Source organism: Babylonia areolata, chromosome 27, assembly GCF_041734735.1.
Source record: "Babylonia areolata isolate BAREFJ2019XMU chromosome 27, ASM4173473v1, whole genome shotgun sequence".
NCBI classification, from domain to species: Eukaryota; Metazoa; Mollusca; class Gastropoda; order Neogastropoda; family Buccinidae; genus Babylonia; species Babylonia areolata.
Window position 1 is genome coordinate 12,547,616 of NC_134902.1, and position 19,891 is coordinate 12,567,506.

The 19,891-nt window shown below is 43.5% G+C and overlaps 1 protein-coding gene across 3 annotated transcripts in view; it reads left to right on the top strand.

Annotated features, from left to right (window-relative positions):
• LOC143300970 (trans-1,2-dihydrobenzene-1,2-diol dehydrogenase-like) overlaps nucleotides 1-19,891 on the top strand; it is a 48,111-nt gene that overhangs the window by 22,485 nt on the left and 5,735 nt on the right. For all 3 annotated transcript variants that reach the window (XM_076614929.1, XM_076614927.1, XM_076614928.1), the window contains 5 exons: nucleotides 5,001-5,277; nucleotides 9,321-9,432; nucleotides 12,635-12,798; nucleotides 17,842-18,091; nucleotides 19,759-19,886. In XM_076614929.1, the coding sequence (XP_076471044.1) occupies nucleotides 5,188-5,277; nucleotides 9,321-9,432; nucleotides 12,635-12,798; nucleotides 17,842-18,091; nucleotides 19,759-19,886 (744 nt within the window). In that variant the 5' untranslated portion in view covers nucleotides 5,001-5,187. The remainder of the gene's footprint in view (nucleotides 1-5,000; nucleotides 5,278-9,320; nucleotides 9,433-12,634; nucleotides 12,799-17,841; nucleotides 18,092-19,758; nucleotides 19,887-19,891) is intronic.

A 19,891-nucleotide genomic window follows, 5' to 3' on the forward strand; every position in this document is an offset into this window, starting at 1 on the left:
CCACAGACATACTTTTTTATTTATTTTTATTTTTATTTTTTTTTATAAATGTAAGGAGGGAGAGGGACAGCGAGGCACAAGAGAAGCCAGCCACACACACACACAGCGTTGTGTGTCAAATGATCGGAAGTAGAAAGGTCGGGGTCACGCGGCACGCAATCACTTGTCTTCCTGGCGAAGTTAGTGAACTGTCGCTGTTTAAAAAAAAAAAACAACCACCAAAAAAACAAACAGTTAAATCCCCGCCCCCCCCCTCCCCCTCCCCCCACACCTCTTTACCTCCCCGCACACCGCACTCACCTCCTCCCCCCCCCACCCCCCACCACCCACCCCGGCCCTTCAGTCAGGTCGTCGCTGTCACACGGAAGGGGAGGGGGGTGGGGGTGGTGGAGGTGGAGGTGGTAGGGGAGGCAGGCAGACAGACAGACATGGAGACAGGTTGGCAGGCAGATAACTATGGAGCAAGCAAGATGGATGGATGGATGGATGGATGGATACTGACAGACAAGACAAATAGGTAAGTAGGTAGGTAAGTAGGTAGGCTGACAGAAACTGGTACACAGCCAGACAGACAGACAAACAGGTAGGTAGGTAGGTACGTATGTACGCAGGTAGGTAGGTAAGTATGTAGGTAGGTAGGTAAGTATGTAGGTAGGTAAGTAGGTAGGTAGGTAGGCTGACAGAAACTGGTACACAGCCAGACAGACAGACAGACAAGGTGACCGATGGACGGAAAGTATCAGTATCAGTAGCTCAAGGAGGCGTCACTGCGTTCGGACAAATCCATATACGCTACACCACATCTGCCAAGCAGATGTCTGACCAGCACCGTAACCCAACGCGCTTTGTCAAACCTTGAGAAAAAAAACCCCAAAACAAATAAAATAAAAAGACAATAATGATGATAAATAAACAAATAAGCAAATAACTGTAAAACATGTAGACACACACACACACACACACACACACACACACACACGCACACACACGCGCGCGCCCGCACACACACACACACACACACACGTCAGAAATGTGGATGGATGTTAAGCAAAAGAAAGAACGAACACACACACACACACACACACACACACACACACACACACACACACACACACACACACACACACGTCACAAATGTGGATGGATGTTAAGCAAAAGAAAGAACGAACACACACACACACACACACACACACACACACACACACACACACACACACACACACACACACACACACACACACATGCTTAACAGATATGCAACAAACATACAGGAGGAAGACGACAGACAAGAAATAGCCAGACAGACAGACGGACAGACAGACACACAGCCAAATAGACAGGCTGACAGAAAGGCAGACAGGCAAGCAGGAAAACAGGTTCACATACAAGCAGTCAGGTAGACAAACTGACTAACAGAAAACAGACAAACAGGCGGACAGATAGGTAGGTAGGTAGATAGTAGACAGACAGACAAACAAGCAGATAGACAGACAGACAAACAGGCAGACAGACAAGCAGGCAGACAGGTAGGAAGATAGTAGACAGACAGACAGACAGACAGGTAGGTAGATAGTAGACAGACAGACAGACAGACAGGTAGGTAGATAGTAGACAGACAGACAGACTAGAGGCAGACAGACAGACAAGCAGACAGACAGACAGATAGGTAGATAGTAGACAGACAGACAGACAAGCAGGCAGACAGACATATAGGTAGATAGTAGACAGACAGACAGACAGACAGACAGACAGACAGACAAAAGGGCCGATCCACAAAAAGAGAAGGGAGGGGGAGTGGGTGGGTGTGTGTGTGTGTGGGGGGGGGTAGGGAGGGGAGGGGGGGAGGAAGGGTTAGTACCGCCCACCCTGTGTAGGGGGAAGGTGGCAGAATGGTTAAGACGCTCAGCTGCCAATACAGAGAGTCCGTGAGGGTGTGGGTTCGAATCCCGCTCTCGCCCTTTCTCCTAAGTTTGACTGGAAAATCAAACTGAGCGTCTAGTCTTTCGGATGAGACGATAAACCGAGGTCCCGTGTGCAGCACGCACTTGGCGCACTGAAAAAGAACCCATGGCAACGAGAGTGTTGTCCTCTGGCGAAATTACGTAAAATGATATCCACTTTCATAGGTACACAAATATGTAAGCATGCACTCAAGGCCTGACTAAGCGCGTTGGGTTATGCTGCTGGTCAGGCATCTGCTCAACAGATGTGGTGTAGCGTGTATGGATTTGTCCGAACGCAGTGACGCCTCCTTGAGAAAGTGAAACTGAAACTGAAACTGTGTAGGGGATATTTGGCAGTGTCATATTTTGTTCAGTTGCTTGTATTGTTCACAGCAGCTGTTTAGTTATTAGATGTGTTGTGTCGTACAGTATTGCACTGTGCTGTCCCGTGTTGTGTTGTGTTGTGTTGTATTGTTTCATACTTTAGCCACAGCAGTTTCTTCTGCTTTAGAACTTGTGCTTGGGAAGAGCACGTCGCCATAAACGTCGTCACCCTCCCCCCTCCCCACCACATTACTACGTAGCGAATCGTGATGGTTTGCGCTGTCAACGTTAATTCTGATTTTTGACAGTTTTCATTGCTGAAGTCAATTGCCGTGCTGTTGATGGTAGTTTTCCATTGTTTGGTGTTGACGGAATTCCACCACTCGCGTGTCCTGTTGTTTCTGCATTTCTTAGCTTTGTCTTAAGCAGTATAGATATTATCTTTCCGCAAACACTGACTACGTGACGGGTGTCTCTGCAGGTAGGAGTTTGTAGCCTACATTTTGCTTATGTTTAGTTCTTTAATTCAGTGTGTTTTAAATTTGTGTCGTGTTTTTTTTTTTCAACCCTGGTATTTGATTCTTCATTTGTGGAGTGTTGGTCTAGAGGTAACACGTCCGCATAGGAAGCGAGAGAATCTGAGCGCATTGTTTCGAACCCCCCACAGTCGAATTCTCCGCCTTTGCTAGACCTTGAGTGGTGGTCTGGACGCTTGTCTCTCGGATGAGGTGATAATCCGAGGTCCCGTGTGCAGCATGCAGTTAGCGCACGTAAAAGAAGCCACCGAAATATATATATTGCACTACACTACACTTCACTACACTACGATGCGTTACGTAGTGTATTGTATTATTGTATTGTATATACTCTTTCTTGTCACAACAGGTTTCTCTGTGTGAGAGTCGGGCCGCTCTCCCAAGGGCGAGCGCGTCGATACACTGAGAGCGCTACCCATTTTTGTTGTTGCTGTTGTTGTTGTTGTTGTATTTTTTTCCTGTCTGCAGTTTAAAAAAAAAATTATTTTCCTATTGAAAAATTGTGGTTGGCAGGGCATAATTTTTAGCAGAAAAAAACAGCAATATAGAGATACATTTACTGGTCAGAAAGACTCGCGCAAGAGTTCGATTGACTCATACAATGCTGCTGGATTTTTCTGACTTTTATTGCAGTCTATTTGTCTGTTTACCTACCTACTTGCCCGCCTGAATATATGAACATTTATCTATTCATGTAGTTGGTTTGTGGGACGCCGTGGGAGAATCGGTTAAGCACAAAACTTCTTATCCTTTGGTTATCTGTGATCAGAGTCCCAGTCCCCGTTTCGGTATAGGATGGCGTCATATGTTTTGGGAAGGACGGGCACAATAGCCGAGTGGTTAAAGCGTTGGACTTTCAATCTGAGGGTCCCGGGTTCGAATCTCGGTAACGCCGCCTGGTGGGTGAAGGGTGGAGATTTTTTCCGACCTCCCAGGTCAAAATAAGTGCAGACCTGCTAGTGCCTGAACCCCCTTCGTGTGTATACGCAAACAGAAGATCAAATACGCACGTCAAAAAGATCCTGTAATCAATGTCAGCGTTCTGTGGGTTGTATAAACAAGAACATACCCAACATGCACACCCCCGAAAACGGAGTATGGCTACCAACATGGCGGTGTAAAAACGGTCATACACGGAAAAGCCCACTCGTGTATACATACGAGTGAAGGTGGGAGTTGCAGTCCATGAACGAAGAGGAAGAAGATCCTTTGGGAAGGCACTTCACTCCGATGTTTTTTTTCTTCCAATCTCCACCCAGGTGTGAACGGGTAGCACGTGACTTGGGTAGGAGGAAGGTGAAAAGCGGTGGAGGGGAGGATTGTATCTGACTGTGCTGTGCCGACCCCTAGACACGGTGAATATGATGAATTCACTGCCACTATGGCCGTAGCAAGCTGCGGGCCCTTTTTATTTTTTTTATTTTTTATTTTTTTATTTATTTTTTTTTATCCCATTTTAACCTTCAAGTTAGTTAGTCAGTTTCAGTTAGTTAATTTTCAAATTCGTATTTTGTGAATGCAGACTTTTTTCAAACAATTCATGTCACCTTTCTATCAATCTCAATGTCTTTTCATTTTATTTTCACTTATTTATTTATTCATTATTATTATTATTATCATCTTAATATTTTTTTTATCTATTTATTTCATTTAAATATTCGGCTACTTTCTTTTTTCTTTTTTTCCCCCAAGGCCTGACTAAGCGCGTTGGGTTACGCTGCTGGTCAGGCATCTGCTTGACAGATGTGGTGTAGCGTATATATAATTATATGGATTTGTCCGAACGCAGTGACGCCTCCTTGAGTTACTGATACTGATCTATGAATCTGCATATGTATCTAGATAAGTGTCTGTCTGTCCATGTATCCTACATGTTTATATCAATTCTTCACACTAGTCTGATTTTTGTTTCTGTAATAGTCTGTTATTGTTTTAGATTATTTATTTACTTTGATGTTTGGTACAGGCTATTCGAACATTTGTTTATGTAATAGTCTTTTTTTTTTTCAAAGATCATTCATTAACTTTGATGTTTTGTACAGGCTATTCAAACATTAAGTTTGGTTTCTGTAATAGTCTTTTTTTTATGATTATTTATTTGCTTTGATGTTTTGTACAGGTTATTCGAACGTTTGTTTCTGTAATAGTCCTTTTTTTTATATTTAAGATCATTTATTTACTTTGATGTCTTCTACAGGCCACTCGATCAACTTTCCTGCTATCACCAGAACATCAGCTCCTGCTGTGACAGAGAGGGAGAGAGAGAGAGAGAGAGAGAGAGAGAGAGAGAGTTAGGGCGGGAGGAAAAAGTGTGAGGTCCCAGACCCCAGACGAACGAACGACCAGACAGCGTTGCCTCGGCTCAGTCGCTTGCCCGGGTCTCCATGGCAACCCGATGGGGTATCTGCTCAGCTGGCAAGATCGCCAACGACTTCTGCGGGGCGCTGCTCACTCTGCCGTCAGACGAACATCAGGTCTGTTGAGTCTGTCAGTGAGTGAGTGAGTGAGTGAATGAGTGAATGAATGAAACTGGACTGGCGGCATTGGTGCCCAGTTGTGCGGGGCAGAGTGTGTTGAACAGACATTTGGTGGCCGTGGAATAGAGAGAGAGAGAGAGAGAGAGAGAGAGAGAGAGAAGAACAAATGATAAAATTACGTATAGGCCTGTGACCCGTTGCAAACATACAGATAAAGAAACCTACATAAAGGCGAAAAAATAAGTAAATAAATAACAGACAGATAAATAATAAATAAATAGATGAATGAATGAATGAATAAAATAAATTCATAAATATTTCGTCCTCACTTTATCAGAGATCATCCTTGTGAGAAAAGGCAATGGCAAAATATGATTAATTATTGTCGTTCCTTAACTCGTTGTTGTTACAGAACAGAATCATGATTCATTATGTCTTTGCGCTTAAAAGCCAGAAAAGGAAACTTTGAAAGATTTAGTTGACTGTCGAGTCCACCATTAAAAAAAAAATACTTGCGCATTGCTGATCTCGTGTGAAGTATGAGTTGGAACTATCAATGTAATGATATTTCAGCCTAAGGTCATTGTAGTTTGGGCATTCAAACAGTACATGAATTCATCTTCACAGTCAGCAAAACATGGAGGGCAATCCATTTGACCAACAGGGGAAAAGCGGTGGATGTGGCTATTTATAGCCGAAACCCCCCATTCTGAAACGTGCAAAAATTGTTTTGAAATATATGTTATTAATGTAATCAAAGTATTTTTCACATTCAATGGCACTTTTAAATATATGACAAAAATTCAAAGCGCCTGCTTTCTGACACATGCGCATACCAACGCCGAGAGAGAGAGAGAGAGAGAGGACATCACATCAGCATGTGGACCTCCACGTGCTTTATCCCATGGATCTGTGGTGACGGGCTGACTCATTAACACTAATTACTCTGAGCTGGTGTTTTCACACCTCGAAAAGTCAACTGAAAAACCTAGCATGGGTTGCCAGGCAAAAGAGCAGGTGAGATATTAAAGGGAGGCGATCCGTGCTTCACCTTTCTCACAGTCAAGCAGACACAAGATGTCGGACGAAGGACCTCACAAAGCCATTTGACATTCCAGCATTGGATAAATTAATGGCCCAACACTCAGCTTATATCACAGATTGACACAAATTTACTGTTGTGGGGTGGGGGTGGGGGGGTAGTTGGCCTTTGGGAACCATCCCCAGTGCCGACGGTCTTGAAACCCTCTTGGCCGAGAGAGTGGGGATGTAACGTGGGCAAGACTATGATCAGATGGTCATTGCCGAACACGACTATCATCCACACTGGATAAAGCGGATGGGTGTAGCATTCTCAAAAACGTTCTGGGTCCATACACATTCAGCTTAATTTTGAAGTGGTGTATTTGTATTTGTATTTCTTTTTATCACAACAGATTTCTCCGTGTGAAATTCGGGCTGCTCTCCCCAGCGAGAGCGCGTCGCTATACTACAGCGCCCCCCACCTCCCCCCCCCCCTTTTTTTTTTAAATAATTTTTTCATGCGTGCTGTTTTATTTGTTTTTCCTATCGAAGTGGATTTTCCTTCAGAATTTTGCCAGGAACAACCCTTTTGTTGCCGTGGGTTCTTTTACGTGCGCTAAGTGCATGCTGCACACGGGACCTCGGTTTATCGTCTCATCCGGATGACTAGCCTCCAGACCACCACTCAAGGTCTAGTGGAGGGAGAGAAAATATCAGCGGCTGAGCCGTGATTCGAACCAGCGCGCTCAGATTCTCTCGCTTCCTAGGCGGACGCGTTACCTCTAGGCCATCACTCCACTTGTGGGCAGGTCTGATTCTGTATCTTGAGAACTGATTGAACGACTTGGTGGTTGATTTACAAACTGCTTTCTTGTTTTTTCCTTCCTTTATAATCACTTCGATCAGAATCAGATTCGTGATAACTTCATTATTATTTCAGATGAAAAATATGGTGACTGCTGGACCTTTTAAAACGAAGTTAGAAATGATAAAAGATGGCTTAAAATCAAAGGTACCTTCAGATGAAGATAAAAACGACGTTTCGAGTCATGAACTCTTTGTCAAGTGAAGAGGTGTTGGCAGGTCACAGTAGTCTGTACTGAAGAGGTGAGGAGTACATATCAATGGATGGAAACAGCTATTCAGCTCACTGGTTTGTTGGAGGAGAGGGGGGTGGGAGGAAGATGAGGGTGGGGTGCAAGGAGAAAAGAAAGGGAAGATAAACCAATCCGGTGTGTGGAATTGGTATTGGGTTGATTGATTGATTGACTGGTGGTAGGATGATTTTTGGTTGTTGATAGATTCATTGATTAATCCATTCGTTGTTTGACTCTCTCTCTCTCTGTCTGTCTCTCTGTCTCTCTCTCTTATAACTACAGACTGTTTAAAACTGGTTTTCAGTGTGAGCAATATTTTGACTTTGCGGATAAAAAGTGTTTTTGGAACTGTTTGGTAAAATTACGGCTTCGTTTGCTCCCAGTAAATGGATAAGTTTTTATGAGAACATACAAATGTAATTCAAATTACGCATGTAAACGTTGTAATGTGATCGAAGATGAAAACCATTTTATAAACAATAATTGTGTCCTTTACAATAACCTGCGGCAAAAACATCGGAACTCTGAAGGTCAGTCGTATGTTCACTTGCTGAAGAATAGTTTTGTTTACAGTGTTGATACATTTAATGCCCTGAAGATACGACAGGAATTCTGTGACAACAGTGATGAAAGTTAGAATCAATTTACTATATACAAGAAGCACTTTTGTTCTACAGGTTTAAGTTAGTATGTATTTTGCATTTTGTTGTCGCTGCGTGATCACCATATTGTGTACTTTTGACCTCTTTCTAGGCCGGAGGCCTGGAGATTAAAGTTTTTGTTCTTGTTCTTGTTCTCTCTCTCTCTCTTGAAATTAATTGATTTATTCATTGATTAACGGCTTTCTTGCTTGCTTGGTGGATTGTTTGTTTGCTTGATCGACAGCTTTCATACTTATTTAATTGACTGGTTGATTGACTGGTGGTTGGGTGATCGATTAGTTGGTTAATCGATTGACCGATTCAGTGTATTGATTTTCAGGGGGCACTCTTGTCATTCTTGCAGCATTTGGCGAGTTCTCGACTTAAAAAAAAAAGGGGGGGGGGGGGGGGGGGGGGAAGCAAAATGGAAAAAAAACAAGAAGAAAAAAAAGCAGATGTGGACAGCGTATAATTATGGTTCAAGTCAGTTCGCACGCTATGATAGCCTCCTTGACGGGCGCAATAGCCGAGTGGTTAAAGCGTTGGACTTTAAATCTGAGGGTCTCGGTTACGGCGCCTGGTAGGTAAAGGGTGGAGATTTTTTCCGATCTCCCAGGTCAGCATAATTACGTGCAGAACTGCTTAGTGCCTGAACCCCCTTCGTGTGTATATACGCAAGCAGGAGATCAAATACGCACGTTCAAGATCCTGTAATCCATGTCAACGTTCGGTGGGTTGTGGAAACAAGATCATACCTAGCATGCACCGCCCCCTCCCCGAAAACGGAGTATGGCTGCCTACATGGCGAGGTAAAAAAAAACAACAAAACAAAACGGTCATACACGTAAAAGCCCACTCGTGTTCATACGAGTGAACGTGGGAGTTGCAGCCCACGAACGAAGAAACGAAACGTTACGATATTTTATTTCACCAGGGTAATGAGATAAGCAAATATATATGCTTTTCCTCCCCCAACCCAGCCCTGAGCATAAAAAAAGAAGAAAAAAAACACACGTACAAAATGCAAATCAAGTGTAAGAAAAAAATCAAAGTACTAAATCGAGACAGAAAAAAACGGGGGTGGGGGGAGAAGAAAATAGTCTCTTTGAAACTTATCGCTGAAACTGAACTGATTGATTGATTAACTGATCGATATTTCACTGATTAATTGATTAACTGATCGATATTTCACTGATTAATTGATCGATATTTCACTTCCCCCTTCCACCCACCCCCCAACCCCTCACCCCCAACCACCCCCATCTCCCGTCCTGTTCAGATCGTGGCGGTAGCGGCACGGAGACTAGAAGACGCCGAGCAGTTTGCCCGGAAGTTCAACATTCCCAGAGCATACGGGTCCTACGAGGAGCTCGCGCAGGACGATGACGTCGGTGAGTATGGAAGGGATGAGGGGGGGGGGGGGAGGGGGGTGCGTGGAGTGGTGGGCAGTAGTTGTGGCGGGGCAAGAGAAGGCATGATAATTATAACCCCCCACCCCCTTTCTTTTGAAACACATCCTGCTTCTAAAGTGCAGATAAAGCGTTGTCGTTTGCTTTCTTTCCTTCTTTCTTTCTACTTTCGCGGGCTGCAGCTACCACGTTCACTCAGTCCCGGGTTCGAATCTCGGTGGCGCTTGGTGGGTAAAGGGTGGAGATTTTTCCGATCTCCCATGTCAGCATATGCAGACCTGCTGGTGACTAAACACCCTTCGTGTGTATACACAAGTAGAAGATTAAATACGCACGTTAAAGATCCTGTAGTCCATGTCAGCGTTCGGTGGGTTAGAGAAACAAGAACGAACCCAGCATGCACACCCCCGAAAACAGAGTATGGCTGCCAACATGGCGGGGTAAATAAACGAAACGGTCGTACACGTAAAATGTTACATGTCTGTCTGAGTGTGTATGTGTGCGTGCCTGAAATCTGATTGAATGACACAGGAAACGAATGATGAGCGCCCAGTTGCAGCTGTCAGTTGGCTCTACCCAGGTAGGCAGCCTGTTGTGCAAATGACCCCGTGTTTATAAAGCGCTTAGAGCTTGGTCTCCGACCGAGGATAGGCGCTATATAAATATCCATATCAATCAATCAATCCGTCAATCTACGTGTGAGCTGTTATGCATATGACCGTTCTACCCTCACAGTTAGGCAGCCATATTTCGTGGAGTGGAAGGAATTTTGGGGTGTCTGCTGGATATGTTCGTGTTTCCTATAACCCACCGCACATTGGCATGAGTGACGGAATCTTTTAACGCGCGTATTTGAAAGTCTGCATGTGTATAATATATGAAATTATTCATACGAAAGGGATCAAGGCATTTACAGGTCTGCACAGTAGGCCTTTGTTGATACGGGAGATCTGGAAAAAAGAAAACAACAACAAAAAAACAAAACATCTCCACTCCTAACCCACCAGGTCCCGATGCCAGCATGGAAACCAGGCCCTCTCTGATTGAAAGTCCAACGGTCTAAACTCTCTGCTATTGCCATTTTCTTTCTTTCTTTCTTTCTGTCTTTATTCTTTTTATTTTTTATTTTATTTTATTTATTTATACATTTATTATATATATATATATATATATATATATATGTTAAAAATTGTTATTTTTTATTTTGTTTCATTTATTTCATTATTATTATTAATATTATTATTATTATTTTATTCTTTATTTTATTTTTATTTTTCTCAAGGCCTGACTAAGCGGGTTGGGTTACGCTGCTGGTCAGGCATCTGCTTGGCAGATGTGGTGTAGCGTATATGGATTTGGCCGAACGCAGTGACGCCTCCTTGAGCTACTGATACTGCTACTGCTATTGCGACCGTCAAGCGTAGTGAAGATCTCCTAACCTTTCGTTTATCCATTTCTAGTCTGTTCATCTGTGATGAGGACAGTAGACTGAAAATATATGATATTATCATTATTATTATCATTATTTGTATTATTATTTTTTCTGTCATAATGGTGATTATTATGATTATCATTAATTCAAAATATTCTATGAAATACTTCTATAGATTGTTATTTAAAACGAGGATGATGTGGGGACCTACAATAAACAACCAACTGGACTATTTAACACGTGACTAGCTAACTCTGTTAAAGTTTCCATCACAAAAACTATAAACATGTATCCTTTAAAAAAAAAAAAAAATTGAAAAAGATAAAGGTACCTTTGAAAATTCATGAAAAATTCTCCAGAGCACAAAACAAAGTGTAGGAACCCCGGTCTAAGTGTCCTGTAAATTCCAAGGGATGGTCGCCGGTACAGTGGTTTACCCCAGAGACACAGCACGAGGCATTAGATGTATATTTACAGTAAGCTGCCACCGAGGTCACCGCGCTAACTGAAGATATTGATCCAGAAACCCACAGGTATGCTAACACACCGATGACACTAAATGCAACTTGATACAAAAAAAACAACAAAAAAACCCAACCCCACCCCCCAAAAAAACCCCACCAGACAAAAGACACTGACCTCGGAATACATCTGATCCTTACACTGTCCGGGTTATTTGCATTGCATTGCATTGTGTCATGCCGTGTCATGTCGTATTGTAGTATAGTGTAGTGTATTACTCATTGTCGCGACATGTTTTTTTTTTTTCTGCGTGAAAGGCACGAGTTCCTGTGTTATTAACCCTTTCGCACCTACACATTGCACCAGTGTTCGGCTGTGGCCTGAGTGAAGGCAAGAGGGTTCTAAAAGTCAGTCCGCACGCATCTGTACTGTATTGTATTGTATTGTGTTGTACTGTACTGTACTGTACTGTACTGTACTGTACTGTACTGTACTGTGTTGTGTTGTATTGTATTGCGTTGTATAGCGCTGTATTGTATGGTATTATATTGTGTTGTATTGTATGGTATTATATTGTGTTGTATTGTATGGTATTATATTGTGTTGTATGGTATTGTGTTGTATTGTGTTGTATTGTATTGTATTTATTCTGTTCTATTATATTGTACTAAAGTGCATCGTATTGTATTGTACTAAACTGCTAGTACTGAATTGTATATTATTGCATTGCATTGCATTGTGCTGTCCTGGTGTCGCGTCGTGTCGTGTCGCGTTGCGTTGTGTTGTGTTGTGTTTGTTGTGTTGTATTTCATTGCATTACTATTTGTCACAACAGATTTCTCAGTGTGAAATTATGGCTGCTGCCCCCAGAGAGAGAGACAGAGACAGAGACATAGAGCGAGCGAGTCAGAACAGTTCAGCGCCACATTATCATTATTATTATTATTATTATTATTATTATTGGTAGTAGTAGTAGGAGTATGATTATTACAATTATTATTATAATTTTAAAACATTTTTTCTTATTTACCTTTATCTTTAATAACAAAATAACAACAACAACAACAACAACAACAACAATAATAATAATAATAATAATAACAATAAAAATAAAAATAAACCCTCAAGGAGTTGAAACTGGACCTTTGCAAATGACAACTGAAAGCTTTCTCTGTGGCCCACCCCCGTACCCCCCCCCCCCAACCCCCAAACCTTACCCCTTCCACACCCCACACCCCTGCCCCTCCCACCCACCCCCTACCCCTCCCACCCACCCACCCCCTCACACAGACGTGGTGTACATCTCCACCATCCACCCCTACCACCACAGCGTGGCGCGCCTCTTCCTGTCCCACGAGCGGCACGTGCTGTGCGAGAAGCCGCTGACCCTGACCATGCAGGGAGCCATGGAGCTGCTGGCCGAGGCCAAGTCCCGGGGGGTCTTCTTCATGGAGGTGCGTCTGTTGGGGTATCATGGGGTGGGTTGGAGTGGGTAAGTGCTGTGTTGTCATGTTGGGTTGTAGTGGGTTCGGTTTTGTTGGGTTGTAGATGGGTCGGGTTGGGCTGTGTTGTGGTGGGTTGGGTTGGGTTGGGCTGTGTTGGGTTGGGTTGGGTTGTAGTCTGTTGGGTTGTGTTGTGTTGGGCTGTGTTGTGGTGGGTTGGGTTGGGTTGTGTTGGGCTGTGTTGGGTTGGGTTGTAGTCTGTTGGGTTGGGTTGTGTTGGGCTGTGTTGTAGTCTGTTGGGTTGTGTTGTGTTGTGTTGGGCTGGGTTGTGTTGGGTTGTAGTCTGTTGGGCTGTGTTGTGTTGGGCTGTGTTAAGTTGGGTTGTGTTGTGTTGGGCTGTGTTGTGTTGGGCTGTGTTTTTTTGGGTTGTAGTGTGTTGGGTTGTGCTGTGTTGGGCTGGGTTGGGTTGGGTTGTAGTGTGTTGGGCTGTGTTGTGTTGGGTTGTAGTGTGTTGTGTTGTGTTGTGTTGAGTGTGTTGCGTTGGGTTGTAGTCTGTTTTGCTGGGTTGTAGTCTGTTGTGCTGGGTTGTGTTATGCTTGGTTGTGTTGGGCTGGGTTGTGTTTGGTTGTAGTCTGTTGGGTTGGGTTGGGTTGGGTTGTTGTGTTGGGTTGAGTGTGTTGTGTTGGGTTGAGTGTGTTGTGTTGGGTCGTAGTCTGTTGTGCTGGGTTGTAGTCTGTTGTGCTGGGTTGTGTTATGCTGGGTTGTGTTGGGCTGGGTTGGGTTGGGTTGTAGTCTGTTGGGTTGGGTTGGGTTGTTTTTGGCTGTGTTGGGTTGGGTTGGGTTGGGTTGGGTAGGGTTGTAGTGTGTTGGGTTGGGTTGGGTTGGGTTGGGCTGGGCTGGGTTGTGTTGGGCTGGGTTGGGTTGGGTTGTAGTCTGTTGGGTTGGGTTGGGTTGGGTAGTCACTTGGCGTATTCTTCATGGAGGTACATCTGTTGGGTTCGGGTGGGCTGGGTTGTAGTGGGTTGGGTTGGGTTGTGCAGGGTTGTGTGTGTGTGACCGAAAGTGATTTTTAAAGCTGGATTTCATGTATCTGAATGTACTGAATTTATCGGCGTGATATATGTTGTGTGCGTACGTACGTGCGTACATACATGCGTGTGTGTGTGTGTGTGTGCGAGCGCGCGCGCGCGCGCGTGCGTGAGTGTGTATGTGTGATATAGATAGAATTGATCTACCCGAGGTATGATCTATAGACAGAATTGATCTACCTGAGGTATGATCTACAGATAGAATTGATCTACCCGAGGTATCATCTATAGTCAGAATTGATCTACCCGGGGTATGATCTATAGCTATAATTGATCTACCCGAGGTATGATCTATAGGTAGAATTGATCTACCCGAGGTATGATCTATAGGTAGAATTGATCTACCCGAGGTATGATCTATAGGTAGAATTGATCTACCCGGGGTATGATCTACAGATAGAATTGATCTACCCGAGGTATCATCTATAGTCAGAATTGATTTACCCGAGGTATGATCTATAGGTAGAATTGATCTACCCGGGGTATGATCTACAGATAGAATTGATCTACCCGGGGTATGATCTATAGACAGAATTGATCTGCCTGAGGTATGATCTATAGACAGAATTGATCTACCTGAGGTATGATCTATAGACAGAATTGATCTACCCGAGGTATGAGCCCAATACCAGTGGGTGAGGGGTGCTGAGGTAGATACCGGGGGAAGGGGGCGTGGTGCTGGTGCTGGTGGTGGTGCTGGTGGTGGTGATGGTGCTGGTGGTGGTGGTGGTGATGGTGGTGGTGGTGATGGTGCTGGTGGTGGTAATGGTGGTGGTGGTGGTGGTGCTGGTGGTAATGGTGCTGGTGGTGGTGATGGTGGTGCTGGTGGTAATGGTGGTGGTTTCGCTGGTCGCTGATAAGATTACAATGCGTTGTGTTGTGGTGTATGACACGATGTGATATTTGTCTGCCATCACTCTCAGTGGGAAGACGTTGACACGTTAAACTGGTGAACAACAACTTGATGACGTGTGTATTGGAGTTAGAAAGGAATCCCCCGAAATAAAGATTACTGAACGCCCACTCGTACGTACCAGTGAGAACACGTGAGCTGCAGTCAACGAACGATGAGGAGAAGAAGAAGAAGAAGGAGAAAAGGAAGAAGACAGAAGAAGTAATAATGAAACAAACTTGTAATCAAATCGATAACAAATAAATGAACGAATAGATGAACGATTTGACAAATAAATCGATAGACATTTTTGACTCACTTGTGTAAACAAAGTGAGCCTATGTTTTAACCGGGTGTTCGGTTGTCTGTCTGTGTGTCCGTGGTAAACTTTAACATTGCCATTTTCTCTGCAAATACTTTGTCAGTTTGACACCAAATCTGGCATAAAAATAGGAAAATAGTTCTTTCCAGTCATCTTATTTAAAAACAATATTGCACCTCTGGGATGGGCACAAAAAAATAAAAAGAGAAGCCAAATTATATGCAAACTGAATTTACTGTTATAGTTATTTTTATTATTCTCTAAACTTTGCACTTTGATCTGATATTCTGAAACAACAACAAGAACAGTCATTTTTATCATATTTGGTTCAAACAGGAACTTCTTTTGCTAAGCATGGAAGTTATATTTATTTTGCATGTCTTTGGTGCAGTTAGTAAAAACGGGAAATTAATCTGTAATTAATGCTAGGGGGCTTAATTTGCTTTAAACTGATCTTTCTCATCTTAAACATTACATTTTGAAATTATACTCAATACATAAAAAAGCTTGTGAGTTTTACTCTCAGTGTACAGGGCTTTCACTATGTTCATTCGCCCAAGTGGTCTTTTTCGGAAAATACTAAAATCAGTACGACGAGTGGACTTTATAGATCTATTGGCTGAGCCCTGAAGGTCATGGGCAAAAATCAATTGCGTACACATATTTATACATGTTCAAAGCGCGTGCTCATATTCTTCGCGAACGCGAACGACGCCATTTTGTTTCAAGTTGTTGACCTGCCCGTTCAATCCTATATTCAATGAACAATACACAATAATATGTGATGGAAAGTTGGAGAAGGAGACCGTTAAATATCTATTCAGAGAAAGATTTGTGAACGCCTCATCACTTACTGGATTATGCCCCAAAATGCCATAAAAAATGTCCACAGAATCAGTCGGAATTCACAGTTTAAAATTGTAAACCATGAGAGTTAATACCCTTGAATTGATGAAACGTAAAAATTTCCAGTCTTGACTTTGCTCAAAATGAAGTCCTTTTCACTTGATACGACGTTTAGAAGTACTTGTACTTGGCTCTCCATGTTATTAGTTTAACAAAATACTCAATTTTCATATCAACTTTAAAACTATAAAAAAAAGAAAGAATGAACATGAAAGAGAAATTGAATCGACCGTGTCAACCGGTTGTAACTAAACTTGTACATCTATCTAGATCCAGAGAAAACGGCTAAATGTTGCAGTGTGATTGCGGTGATAGCCACGTTTCCTTTACCGCGGACTTAAAAAGAATTTTTAATTGCCCTTAAAGATTTTTTGAATGCCCAAGATACACCAGAATAATATGATTTAAACAGCATTCTCACTGCGAATACCGTAATCGATTTATCGCCCTTGAAAAAAAGCATGTTTAAATGTTATATTTTGAACGTCATCTAATTAATAATAACAATCATCATCATGATAGAAATGATAATAATCCAAATGATGATAATAATATCATTTATTTTCAGTCTAATATCATCATCTCAGATGAACAGACTATAAATAAATAAACCTAACCTTTTGAACGTCAGTTAAGGCGCCACTATAGTGTTACGGGTAAGACAGTTTCTTCTCGCCCGAACACGAGGGGTTCTTTCTCTTTTTTTTTTTTCACCCGAAGCTTTATAATAACAAATACAGAACACATTTTAACGATTAGATTTTTTTTTTTTTTCAAGTGTATCACAAGTGAGTCTTGAAGGTCTTGCCTTTCTTGTTTGTTGTTGGTGGTGGTGTCCCAACAGATTTCTCGCCATCCATTTTTGTATGTCTGCAAACAATATTTGTTTTATTATCATATGATGGGTTTTCTGCAAAAAAAAACAAAACAAAAATTTGCCGGAGACAACACTTTTGTTGCCGCGTGTTCCTTTAAGCGCGTGCTGCAGACTGGACATAGCTTTGTCGATTCACCCGAACAACCAGCGTCCAGGTCACTACGCAAGGCGTGGTGGATGGGAAGGTATATCTGGACAGTGTGTGATTCTCTCGCTTCCTGTGTGGACACGCTACCACCACGCCGCCCCTCCACTCTACATAGACTGATAGATAGATAAGTAGATACATATATACGTAGATATACAGATAAATAGATTGATAGATAGGTAGGTAGATAGACAGATAGTAGACAGACATACAGATAGATAGATAGAATAGACGAATATATGGATAAATAAATAGATTACTAAGCTAGATGATAGGAATAGGTACAGATAGATAACAAAACAGATAACTAAAGATATACTAGATAACAAGGATAGACAGACAGATATATAGACAGATGGATATACAGGTAGGTAGGAAGGTAGATAGATAGATAGATGGATAGATAGATAGAAGAGGCCTTCTTCTCTATTCTTCTCTATTCGTGATGAGAATTAAGAATTTCAAGATAGATAGATAGATAAACCTATAATAAAATAAAATAAAACCATAATCGCCCTAACTGCCCCGCCACCCCTTGCCCCCTATATTTTCTATTGTGATGGAAAATGATTGTTAATTGATTAAAATGTGTATTTGCCTGATTGCTTGTGTGGGCCTTTTGTTGTTGTTGTTGTTGGGTTTTTATGTGTGTACTTTTGTTTAATATGGTGTGTGTTGAAGACTTCGATGTATAATGTTTCTATGGCCTCAGGGGAGGGGGATTGTGGGGGGAGGTGGTAATATGAAATAAACTTCTTGCCTTGCCTTGCTTTGCCTTGCACCCTCCACCCCCTCCCCCGCCCCCCAAAAAACCCCCAACAGGGCTACTGGTCCCGCTGTTTCCCAGTCTACGACCACATCCGGCAGCTGCTGAAGGAGGGGGCGCTAGGGGAGGTCAAGCAGGTAGTGGCCAACATTTGTCTGCCCTTGGACGGCGTGGAGCGCATCCGCCAGAGGACGCTGGGCGGGGGCGGGCTGATGGACATCGGCTGCTACGCCGTGCAGGCCTGCAACCTCGTCTTCCCCGGGAAGCCGGAGACGATCCTGGCCCAGGGCGCCTTCTATGAAGAAGGTGAGGACCGCGTGGGGGGAGGCGCCCGTGGCTAAAAATCAATCGGTATATGTGTTGGACTTTTTTTTCCTTTTTATAACTTTTCTATTCAAGATATTGCAAAATATAATGGCAACAAAAAGGCATACAAGAAAGAAAAAAAATACACACAAAAATTCAGAATACAAATGGAACACTTTTACATAACTTGCCGTATAGTTATATTACCTGTATATCTTATGCGTGTCCACATCTACACACTGGACTTTTTGTTCTGGTCCAGTGTTCGCCAGTCATGGGGGTTCAAGACCAGCATGGTGTTGTGTCCTTCCTTTGGGGAAAGGCCACTTCCACTCCCATTTTCCTTTCTCCACACCATGGCGGGTGTGAATGGGTATCTGACTTGGGGTTGGGGGAAGGTGAAGTACGGCGGGCGGAAGGAGAGGGTTGGACCTGCCTTCCAATGCCGAGCCCTAGACACAGTGGGTAGGAACTCACTACTGACGGGCGCAACAGCCGAGTGGTTAACGCGTCCAGACTTTCCATGTGCTGAGGTTCCGGGTTCGTTCGAATCTCGGTAACGGCGCCTGGTGGGTGAAGGGTGGAGATTTTTTCCGATCTCCCAGGTCAACAACATATGTGCAGACCTGCTAGTGCCTGAACCCCCTTCGTGTGTATACAAGACCAGAGATCAAATACGCGCGTTAAAGATCTTGTTATCCATGTCAGCGTTCGGTGGGTTATGGAAACGTGAACATATCCAGCATGCACACCCCCCGAAAGCGGAGTATGGCTGCCTACATGGCAGGGTAAACAAAACGGTCATACACGTAAAAGGCCACTCGTGTGCATACGAGAGAACGTGGGAGTTGCAGCCCACGAACGAAGAAGAAGAAGAAGAATTCACTACCCTTACGGCCACAAACTGTAATGTGGCATTTGACCTTAACCCCAACCTAAGCCCACGTAGGAACTGTTGAGGGATGGAGACAGAGGGGAAGACCGAAAAAGAACGATGGACTGACAACATTACACAGTGGACAGGGAAACAATCTGCAGAAAGCCAGGTGGTGACACACAACTGAAAGGCCTGGTGGAATCTGGTGAACAGTTCTTCTGTGCGGTGCCGCAATGACTCTTTCACAGACTGAAAGGAGAAGTAGTAGAAGGGTGTGGGTGTGCAGGGTGAATATGTCGCTGACAAGCTGTTCTGTTGATGCTCGAAAGCCCTGGTTCAGTGGACCCCTTAATGCAGAAAGTAAGGGGAGGGTACAGGAGGGAATCTTTCAGTTAACAAGGATAGTGGATGAGCATGGGTTTTCCTTAACATCTTGTCCCAAGGGCGCCTTTCTGAGGATGTTTGGAATCCTTGGAGGGGACACTTACATAATAAAATCTGTTTGTCAATGATGTATGATAGTCAGTCGTGCTAGACTATGACCATCAGAACAGCAGAGGAGGCAACTGCTGTCCCGACTATCTGGGCAGGAATTTGATAATAGTGGAGAGTGTCTTCCCACTCTCTCGGCCAAGATGGTTTTAAGACAGTCGGCATTGGGATGGTTCCCAAAGGCCAGCTAACCTCAGCAGGGCGTATCATAATGAGTATGTTCAGAGCATTTAAAAAAATACCAACAAACGACAACTTCATACTCTGTCTCTGTGGGGTATGTTCTACGTCTGCACAGGGGTGGACGCGGGTGGCTGCATCACGTTAAAGTACCCAGGGGGGCGGCTGGCCAGTCTGGCTTACCACACGGCCACCAAGGACGGCGCCAACCGACTGACCATACTGGGCACGAAGGACGTCATCACGGTCAT